Here is an 11,283-nt window from a genome sequence, read left to right on the forward strand (position 1 = left end):
GATATTTAAATATTCTGACTAGACAGAAGTGTTATGAAAGAGCTATTACATGTAAAACCTGCTCAGTCAGCATAAATCATGCTTGTGAAGTTTACAAAAGTGGCTTTTCAATCAAAGATTTTCCTTATGTACCCATCATTTTGCAGTTGGTGTGATGGCAGAACGACTGGCCAGTCAGTTTGGAATTTACAGACCTGTCACAGATCTTTTCCTTCAATATGTCAGTGCAGGCAGAGTGGATGATGCCAGATCGCTGATACAGGTAATGACACAACAAGAGAGGTACAGAAATGCTTAGAGCTCTTCAAAGGTTGACTGAGAAATTGTCAAAAAGAGGTGTTGTATAGCATAGGCTAGTACTAGTAGGCTTTTGAATTACAGTGTGAGTAGCAGTAACACAGTTTAGACTATTGCAAACCATGAACTAGTAATCTCATACCAATAGTAGTAGTGGGTGCCAGAGTCAGAAGGTTTTTTGTCTTCTAACAACCTGAAGGAAATAAAGGAAGACTTGTATATTGCTTGAAATTCTATACAAAGCAAATATTTTTGTAAGTTTTCTGCTAGACAGCACTTGCTTCTTGCAAACCATTTCCTTGCAACTTCTCACATAATTTCTTAAATGCTGTAAACATAATACCTTACAGCTGTCTGGTTTGCAAACCAAAGGCAGGCAATGTTTGCTTTTCATGGACCTTATTTCACTTGGTTGCTATAATATTGGGTATGCTGTATTAAAGGTTTATTAAGAGCTGAATTTGCTTCCTGTTTACTTGAGTGTTACATGCTTTAAAAGACAAATGCTGGTCCTCTGGTGCGCAGTCTCAACTGAGTTAGTGATCTTCAAGGAATGAGACAGCTGCATTCATGCCATTTGTACAGACCTAAGGACAAAGTCGAGCCAGAGGTGGGATGAACTGTGGGTGACGGGAGCTGCTGCTGGCAGCGTGCACAGACAGGCTCCATCAGGGAGGCTCATCCAGGCAGGTGACAGTCCAGCAGGCATGCCCGAATCCGCCATTTGTTCATGTGTGCATAGGCTCCTGCCTCATCCCATCTCCTGGTAGTACATGCTACTAATTTACCAGTTCCTAAGTATTTTAAGCTGTTACAAAGAAAAAGCTGCGCTTCATCCATTGGATGTTTTGTGATCTTCCAAGAAGAATACATACCAACAAATGTGTTCAGCTATTTCTGCTACAGTGTGAGGGGGATTATTTGTATAGTCCTTGCTCTAGGATATTACTTGGTTTATTGCTTTGCCTAACTGGTCATCTGAGTATTAAATTAAGAGGAAACTATAAATTTGATATAGAACCCTCTTGCTATATAGCATGAAACATCAAAATGCAAAAAAATCAAGTTATTTTACTCTTCCTGATTTTTTGATTGCTTTTTGCTTGAAATGAGTGAAATTGAAAGAGTGAATGAAAATTGGTTACAATTTCATGCTTTTGTGACGATAGGGAGTTCAATTTTAAGTAAAATCAACATGTTCTTAAAATTTTTCAAAACATGGAATAATTTCCTTTTGTGTATTCCTAAAACGTGCTACAACAGCATCCAACTGTTGGAATTAAATTCATGGCTCTGTAGCATACTTGAGATAGTTGTATACACTGTATTTTTAGGGAGAATGGCAAAATATTTCATGTTAACTGGACATTCACAGATAAGCATGAGTCGAAAATTCTGTGTATTATGAGAAAATTTGGGGTTTATATGGTGCAGGAAAAACTTTCAGTTGTGTTAAATGTTCTTGACTGCTATTGTGGAACAAGTAATCTACTGATAGGTAACTAGAAGATAATAATAATCACTGTCCATTGTTTGTTACTTTCTTGAAAAGTAAGCCACAATCCAAATGAATTGTTTCACTTGTAATAATCTGAAATATTAGTATACACATGGAGAATCCTCGCTTTCAACAATACGTCTAAAAGTCTGTTTAAAAGTTCAAGAAACAGCTACAGTTTCTTTTGTATGGTGGAGGGAGAATGCTTTGACTGATGAAAGTCAAAAGTAGTTTGATATTTTAGCATGAAGGGGGGCTGTAGAAAACATGTCTCCAACTAGATGGTGTCTTTCCTCTCAGAGCACCTACTGACAGTAGGTGAGAATGACTAGAATCAGTAATAAAATGTTGCAAGTTTCTCCCATGAATATTTTGCCTCTGTTTATCACTGTAAAGCAGTTTCTTTGTCCAAACACTATGGGTACATTTTTGTCTCCGTTTGACTGATGGAATGAGGCCTCACACCTTTTCACCTGGACCTTAAAGAGCTTGTCAAACCATATTACACATACAATAAATTCATAGTGTCGTAACCCAAAATTTCTTGTTATTGAATGTAGTAAATCCATGGTATCTCTATTTTTATATGCACAATATTCTCTTCTTCCTGTGCATTCTGGTACTGATTAAATAGCTTAGAGCTGGTAAAAAGCAGTGTGCTTTGTAAGAATTTTAAGACTGACACCTTTGAGGAACATACCCTAAAATATTGTCTTGTTCGTTTTATTTTGCCCTTGTTTCTAAAGTAAGATAGATTTTTGATTTTTATCTGGTCTGTCTCAAACTTAGAAAAGTTCAACTTCTCTCTCTCTCTCAAACACTGTCTGTTGCAATGAAAGCCTTTTATAAAATAGAGAGATTGAAATCAGTCCTTTGTATGCATAAGTGTAGGTAATTATACTTTAAAGAGAACTTGCTTTGTACATTTTAATTTTTATAAAGAAACGAGCAGTTATCTCCCTGACACCTTATTAAATGTATAATTAACCTTATGATCCCTAGCTCACTTGTGAATGCTTGGCAGTATAATTGGAGAGGAATAGTGTTTCTCTTTTTCATTCTTTGCAGTCCTAAACCTCATTTTTGTGGTATGTGGAAGTATTAGTTTAATTCTTTCCCCTTTTGTTTTAAACAAACTTTATACCTACCATTTTAAAAACAATGTTTACCAAAATGGTGTGTGAAATGAACTTGCTTCCTATGTTCAGTGGTTGGTTTGTTGTTTGGGTTTTTTTGTTTGTGTTTCAAACTAATGGTCAGTTATTTACCTTGTATATAGGTAATATTCATATATTATTTTAAACATCTGTAGTTGGAAATTTTCACCTTAGTAATTTTGTTTATCACTAACATACTGATGACTGCTACATTAATTATTCTTTTTCTTTAGAGGTATGGTGCATTAGTTGAGAAGAGAACTTTTGTGAGTTTTATGGCTAGATCAGCATCTAAACCTGGACAGGTACAGTATTTTTTCATGTATGTCATTGTATTTGTAACAAAATACAATTTCATCAGCCTTTAAGTGTTTTGGATCTTGAACTTCATGGTTGACAGCTTGATCAGCTTTCTTGGGGAGAGGGAAGGTTAATTTGCAGAGCTGGTTACATTTAAAGGAACAGTTTACGGAGCATGATGGAAAGGAGGGTGTATTTAATATTTTTCTATTGTTTCAGTAATTTCCTGCCTTTTATACTTCATATCCTACCGACATTGTGCTTTAAACATCTTACTGCACTATCCAGTTCAGTATTGTAACCTGAAAGTACTTATTTTGTTGGCTACTTTGTATGAATACAAATGCAAGTTTAAAACCTCAGCCTCTCTATATTGATAAAATGCCTCTATGTTTACATTAAAAGACACATTTCATATTAGTTGTTACAGTGGTTTGGGCATATATCTGGCTTGAGCATCTGCTTAGATTCCTGGCTTTGTGCTCATTCCCTGTAATTGGAAATGCTCTCGTTCATGTGCCTGCTCTGCTCCTGTCCATCCCTCCTCAAAGTAAAAAAAAAAACACCAAACCAAACCAGAACAAAAAAAGCAACAAAAAAACCCAACACACACTCAACCCCCCCCCCCCCCCCCCAAATCCAACACAGAACAAAAACAACAAAAAAACCACACATATGCATATCCACACTGATTCCTTTTTTCATAGAGAAGCAGCATCAGGAGACAGGTAATACACAAACTAGAGTAAATACTTTTCAAATGAGGGATAATGCAGTTATGTTTTGTGGAAATTGCCAGTAAATACTCATAGATTAGAAGTTCTTATGTTGAAGAGATGCTGATAAATATGGTGATAAACACCATATTTTGGTGTCTTTAGAAGAAATTTAAAAACTTGAATTTTTCCAGCTTTTCAAGCTGAAATTTTAATAGCACATAGAAGTTAATAAAACATGATAAAGATGCTGTTAATTTCTATAAACTTTATTTAATTCAAGACCTGAGAGTTTTTGAAACTGGATTCAGAGGTTGGGGGAGGGAGGTTCCAAATCTAAGCACATTAGTGATCCAGCTTCTTTTAAGCAGTGTCAGTGAAGGCTGCCGAGTGGTTTGCTTTTTTTTTTGTAAATTGGTTGAAATCCCGACATATTCTTATTAACATATTAATTGCTTCCTTCAGAAAAAAAAACCAAACCAGAGAAAACCTAATATTTATGCTTCTTCCTTATGTTTTTTAGTCCTGTATTTTGTTTGTTTTTATTTTGTGTCTGATTTCTTTGACTATTTTGTATCTGCATATTAAATTTTGGGAAGGAAGTTATGTCTACCTTCAGTTGCAGTCTGTTTCTTGCTATCAGTACAGTTCATTTCACTTAAATCTGAAGTACTTATTCTAACTTCCACAGTTTTATTTTGTGGTTTAAGATCTGAGGTTAATGCTCTTTTTGTCTGCACATTAAATTTCATAGGCAAAGAAGATCGAGACACTTCTAGAACTGATTCCTGAGCAACTGAATGCAGAAATTGCCTACCATTACCTCATGAGATGTTATGGTAATTTATTCTCCTTGGAATAGTTTCGTAGTAAGAACTCTTGAGACATTCAGAAAGGTCATGGAAACCCTTAGAAACAGGGAGAGCAGGATCTACTCTGTGTAACTTGCTTTACAGTTTGAGCCACAAAGAGGTGGGGAGTTTGTCTGGGATTTTTGTTGTTTAATTCTGTTGGATTTGTGTACTATCCTAGCTGTTGGGTTCGAAAAGCAAACCAACTGACCCAAGCCTTGAATCTGTTACAAAAGGAGCTGTATTTACATTAAGGGTACTGCTACAATAGTGGCTAGGTTGGGGCTTCGTGGAATAAAAAAGAATCCATCCTAACCCATGGAACTGTAGAAATGAATGGCATTCATTACTGTAGAAATGAATTGCTTTTAAAATGCGTCTAGTTTTTTTCCTCCTGAAACATGTAGTAAGTATATTGGTTCCTTTTATGTGTGTGTTTCAAAATCACAAGTGATGAGTTTTGTCAGTAATGTGCAAGGATCTTACTGTTACTAGTGTAGATTCTTTACACCCTTCTTAATTTAGCCGAAGTTAATATTCCAGATGCCTTCATTTGGACTTACCTGAATAGTTGAAGGGTTAATCAGTTCTTTTTATAGTTGAAGTCAGAGAGGAAGAGCTCTAAAAATCAGGTTGCTTTTTTAAATGTGTGTGTTTGCAGCAGACAATTTTGAAAAATCAGGACATACAGCTCCTGTGGCAACACTCAGCTGGAAGTTTGCACCTCTGTGCTGTGGTGTCCTTTCCTTGTGTACTCTGATACGGTCCTTTAGTTATATTACAGGAAGTAAATACTCTTCACACTTGTGTATTACAAGCAAAAAAATATAATGACAAAGCCTTTGTGCTCCAGTCTATCACAGAGGAGATAAATAGGAACAATTAAGTAAAACACTTCAAACCCAAATCCAAGGTATGGTGTTAAGGGAGTACAAACTTCCCTGTATTTGAATCAAGTTGTAGTATGTGACTTACAAAATTTACTTGCACAGTAACTTTCAAAACAGCAATCACTACCAAAATTGTTTAACTTCATAGTTTCATTCACAGCAAGATAACATTTCCAGCATGTTTTTAAAAACAAAAAAAATGCCCTTTTGTCACCACCACCGTACTTGTTCCTTTACACTATCATTAGCCCTTTACTGCTTTTACCTCAGTAAATACTCTGTAAGTGAACTAATTAATTTTTTCAATATCCTTTCCAGCTCATTATAGTATAATTTCATAAAGAGATTGCAGAGAATCAGTCACTTGTTCTATTATACCTGAAACAGTGATTACAGTGTATTGGTCACGTGAAGCCACACTGTACGTGAACTGAACAGATGGTTGCTGTAGTTTCTTTAGGCAGAGACATATCTGGCTTGTAGCACGTTCTAGAGGAGACACTCAGTACCAGCATGAAGACTTCTAAAAGCTATTCCCAGGTCTCACCTGTATGAGACATTGATTCCACTCCTGTATCGGGTAGAAGAGTGTGCATCAGTTAACTTGATCTGCTTTACCAGGGCTGAGCTGGATGAGTTGTACAAGGGCATCTTTGCATTTTCTATTGCATCTTTCTGTTTTAGGGAGGGACGGTGTTGTCCCAATTTTTATTTTTTTTATTTTACAGTTAGTAAGCTTTAAAACTTGATTTCTCATTTTAGGCCAAATCCAACTTCATAGTAGTATCGTTTTTTAGAGAACAAACTATTCTCCTGTCAGGTCCATTGTTATTTTTAATTGGTTAGAAAGGGTACTGAAGGATAGCAGAGTACTATTACTACAGCTGGTTTCTGTTGGTAGTTATCAAAATAAATGGACAAATTATAATTATTTATGTGTTAATTAGCAAAGATGTAGTAGAATATACATCACATCTGAAAGAAGTCTGATCATATATCAGACACCCGCAACTGGACAAGTAAAGGGACATTTATTCCTTTCCTTGTCCCGAGGTATGAGCCACTGCAAAGGCTAGATTTCCTTCATCTGGTGAGATGCATAATCCTTCACTGTATATCTTCTAGAAAAAGGAAATACATGAAATCACATTTGCATGATCCATTAAATGCAGTCTAAGTATTAGCTCTTCTTTGTTGTTGTTGTTTTCCATACATCGCATCTATTTCAAAGAAATAGAAAATTAACGATTTCTAGTAGGCTTTCATTAAACCATCGCTTCAAGCAGTTTCTGCAGTAACCTCCCACATTCAAAAAGTAGCTTAGCCACTTGCCAGATGTGAGTGGGAAGCTTTTTCTCATGAGAAAGGGACACAAGTTACCCATTTCTGCATAATTAAAGATTTTTTTCTTTAAGAATTTTTTGTTGTAGCCCAATGGTTGTGAAGGTGGTGTTTCTAAATGTGAACAAGACCTGTGGCAGCTCCCGTACTGCAGATGTTTGCTTTTTCACGGGCAGCAAAATTAGTTTAACTGGAAATTATGGCTTGCTTGTTCACAAGGTGCTAGGAACTGTTGTGCTGCATCTAGGACACTGAGGACAACAGTGAAACTGTTGGGGGTAACTTCACTGTGATGCTTCTCAAGCAAATGTCTGAGCAGCAGCAAAGTCTATGGTTAAGCGTGAGTCAATGTAGAAGGAGGGATTTCTTCCCTCTCCCACTTTAAAGGGAGAAATATACTCCGCTCTTCTACAGCTAGAAGTGCATAGTGCTTCAAATAAATGAAGAATGGATTAGTTAGGACCTGTTGCAGGGTTGGTGCATTTATGGAATATCCAGAAAAATGTTATTGGTTACCTAAGCAGTGGGTTAGCAAAAATTTTTTCCTGCTCTAAAGGTTGAAATGGGTTTTTCTTTGTGCTCTAAAATGAGCACTGACCTTTTTTTTTTCCTTTGCTTCTTTAGGTTATAGTTTAGAGGTAGCCAGCACCTGGAACCATAACAACACTCTGCCCTTACTTAAGGGAATTGAATTCTGTTCTAGAGTTCTCACATGCTGAAGTTGAATGGGTTTCATTTTAGCTTTTCTTTTTGTTTTTTATGATTTGCTTCAGAAAGAGGCATATGGCTCTCTGCCTCATCCTGGAGTGGTGTGTTAGAGTCATAGAATCGATTAGATTGGGAAAGACCTTTAAAATCATGGAGTCCAACCATTAACCCAACACTACCAAGTCCAGCACTGCCAAGTCCACCACTAAACTGTGTCCCTAAGTACCACATCTGCATGTTTTCTACACACCTCCAGGCATGGTGGCTCAACCACCTCCCTGGGCAGCCTGTTCCAATGCTTGACAACCCTTTCAGTGAAGATATCTTTCCTAACAACCAACCGAAACCTCCCCTGGCACAACTTGTTTCTTCTTGTCCTGTCACTTGTTGCTTGGGAGAAGAGAATGACACCCACCCATTTGCAGCCTCCTTTCAGGGAGCTGTAGAGAGCAATCGCATCCCCTGTGATCCCCTTTGTCTCCAGACTAAACAGCCCCAGCTCCCTCAGCTGCTCCTCACAGGACTTGTTCTCCAGCCCCGTCCCCAGCCCCTGCCCGGCTCTGGACACGCTCCAGCCCCTCAGCGTCCCCCCTGCAGTGAGGGGCCCAAACCCAGCCCAGGGTGCGAGGTGCGGCCTCACCAGGGCCGAGCACGGGGACGGTCACTGCCCTGGCCCTGCTGGCCACACTGTTTCTAACACAAGCCAGGAGCTGTTGGCCTTCTTGGCCACCTGGGCACATGGCTGGCTCACGTTCAGCCGTCCATCAACCAGCCCCCCAGGCCCTTCCCCGCCGGGCAGTTCCCAGCCCCCTGCCCCAGGCTGCAGATGTTGTATGGGGTTGTGGTGACCCAGGTGTTGTGCGGCTCCTACTCCTTTCTGGTTCCAGCACAGGCTTGAAGGAATTCACTATTTAGCCTCATATAAGAAGGAGAGCTAGAATGGCTGTATGTTCTGTTGTCTTATGTGAATTGTCAGTAGGATATGAAGAGTATCCAAAGTGTTTGGAATATTGTATATGAAAATATTTAGCATATATTCTGGCAGATAGAAGGAATGTGTGACATCATGGAAACAGATGAAAAGAAGAAATACTTAATCATTGGGGGTTTTTTTTGGTTTTATATTTTCTTCCTCAGAATTGGATGAGGATGTTGCTTCTGTGAAAGCTGTGTATGAGAAAACAAAAGAGAAGAATATACAGCTGAACGAGCTATCTCTGAAGTCTTTAGCAACTTTTCTGAAGAAAGTAGGAGAGCCTGTCCCTTTCACTGAACCCCCTGTGAGTATTTCCTAATTAAGAAACAGATCTGCAGAACTGTGTATGTTTAGTGTTAATAAAACAAATTGCATGAATAATTACATAGGGATTAGATCTCTGCAGAGACTTCTCAAAGGAGGTAATGTGTGAAGTACTGAGTGTTGTAGGAGCTGTGGTAATTTTGCGTTGGGTTCAACTTGAGGAAATAAAACTTCTTGGGGCTTACAATATTTAAACTACCTGATCCTTATCAGGCACTCATCTACAGGTATACCTTTAGTCAGTGTCCTTGGGGCATTCATCTAAGGAATTGAACTTTAAAAGGCTTATAGAATGTGTATTTCATTAACATTTAATAGGTTTTAATTTTCATTAATTACCTGTTTTGTATCTAGTACAAGTTGCTGCTGTAGCAGGATGGGATTTTAGAACTGTAGGAATTATTTTTCTATTGCAGCTTTGCTTCTACCTGCCTTGCCAATAGCTATATGCAACTGTGCAAATATATCTTATTTGAGGGTGACAAATGGTGTGAGACTAAACCTGTCAAGACTGTAAACACTTCTTTCACATCATTACTTTAACTAATGGTCTACTAGTGCCATGTTAGCAAAGCAGACTTTGAAGACTTACTATATTTTCCCCCTTCAAGCAAACTTTTTATTGCGATTTTCTAGCCACTTTTTATGTTTAGAAATAAGTGGTTTTCTATAGCTCTGTAAAGACCTGATTACATGCTGTTTCTCCATATTGCTTCATAAGTGTGATTTTTCTTTTCTCATTTTGTAAAGAACTGGAGAAAATTTGCCGTAAACTATTTGGCTTAGCCTTTTAACAGCTGTGGAGTTTTTTCCACAACCCTGACATAATTTATAATGTGAATTTTTATTTGGATTGTGTAAATTTAAAACCTAAAACGTCTGTTTCTTGGTAGCTAGTGAAAATAAGTGTTGTTTCGAAGTCACTGAAATTACTCACTTTCTGATTTCCTTGTTCAGCTTCTTTAATGCAGTTTGATCTTTAAAAGTGTCTCAATTTTTTTGACACAATTGCAGATTGCAGTTAAGAAGTATTTTCATTTTTAAAATGAAATTGATTATATTATTGCATTTTGTAATAGAAGCTTCATTATGCGTTTTTGGCAAGGTTTTCCTTTTCCTTTTATTCTGTCTCTGGCATTTCTCTTAATTATACAGACTTCAATACAGATCTAGTTTTGCTTGACAGAGAATACATTTTGCTTTTGTCAGGACATAAGACTTTGTTCAGAATTAGTAACTTTGCAGTTGAAACAATGTTGAACTTGTTTATTCCACTCTTGTTTATAGGAGACGTTCAAGTTCTATGTGGAAAAAACGAGGAAAGCAAGATTGGAAGCATCATGAATACATAGTCTTTTATGCTTTAGTTGTTTATGAAATTGTTTAAATATTACATTCAATAAAAAATTTAAAAAGCATGTTATTCTGTGTAATTTTCAATATAAATCTGTGTTTAAAAAGCACTCTCCATAGCTGTAATTGATTGAAACAAATAGAAACACTGTTAAAATTGCTAATGAAATACCAAGATGCAGCTTTCTAGACTATTTCTGTACTGATATATGATCTGTTTTAACCTGAACTGTAGTTTGGCTCCTGTTGAATAACCAAATATATGTATATCAAGAAAGTTGCTAGAGGGGTATGTAACCATAACAGTCAGCAAACTGTCTTATCCTTTGTTGTTCTTTGCTTGGACAGTGCACTTCGGGGTGAAAGTAGAAGGATAAAGAACACCATCTTCAGGGTTCATCTGTATGTACACAGAGAATAAACACACCTTTTTTAGATTTCTCCTGAATGTACTTCTCTTCTGTTAAGTATCTCATCAGGGTGTTTGATATTACAGGTAAAGACAAAATAGTTCTACCTTTTACACTGGGTTGCGTGTTGTAGTTTTATAGCATCTTTAATTCATTCTTATAACTTCATATAGTTCATTTAATCTTATGGATACGAGGACTGCATACCCATGAAAACATGCCTTTTAAACAAAGCAGTGCCCATTATTTGCAGGGGTAGCAGTTTTTACTGGCTGGGAGACTGGTGGGCATGCTTGATTTGTATAAATGTGGTAGTTAAGCTACTCTGTGACATTTTACAGTCCAGAATTTTGGGATCATGAAAATAAGATACTTGTAAATTACGAAGATAAAAGAACAGATAGAGAATAAATATCTCCATTATCTCTGTGAGTAATAATGGAAACTCACATAAGTACATAT

At 37.1% G+C, this 11,283-nt stretch overlaps 1 protein-coding gene across 1 annotated transcript in view; it reads left to right on the forward strand.

Moving 5' to 3' along the window:
- Positions 1-10,848, forward strand: part of LRPPRC (leucine rich pentatricopeptide repeat containing) — a 93,047-nt gene extending 82,199 nt beyond the window's left edge. Inside the window, exons 34-38 of the mRNA XM_040611724.1 lie at positions 147-262; positions 3,186-3,257; positions 4,723-4,807; positions 8,896-9,038; positions 10,346-10,848. Coding sequence (XP_040467658.1) covers positions 147-262; positions 3,186-3,257; positions 4,723-4,807; positions 8,896-9,038; positions 10,346-10,402 — 473 coding nt within the window. The 3' untranslated portion in view covers positions 10,403-10,848. The remainder of the gene's footprint in view (positions 1-146; positions 263-3,185; positions 3,258-4,722; positions 4,808-8,895; positions 9,039-10,345) is intronic.
- Positions 10,849-11,283: the final 435 nt, after the last annotated feature.

Source organism: Falco naumanni, chromosome 12 (assembly GCF_017639655.2).
Source record: "Falco naumanni isolate bFalNau1 chromosome 12, bFalNau1.pat, whole genome shotgun sequence".
Classification (NCBI taxonomy): Eukaryota; Metazoa; Chordata; class Aves; order Falconiformes; family Falconidae; genus Falco; species Falco naumanni.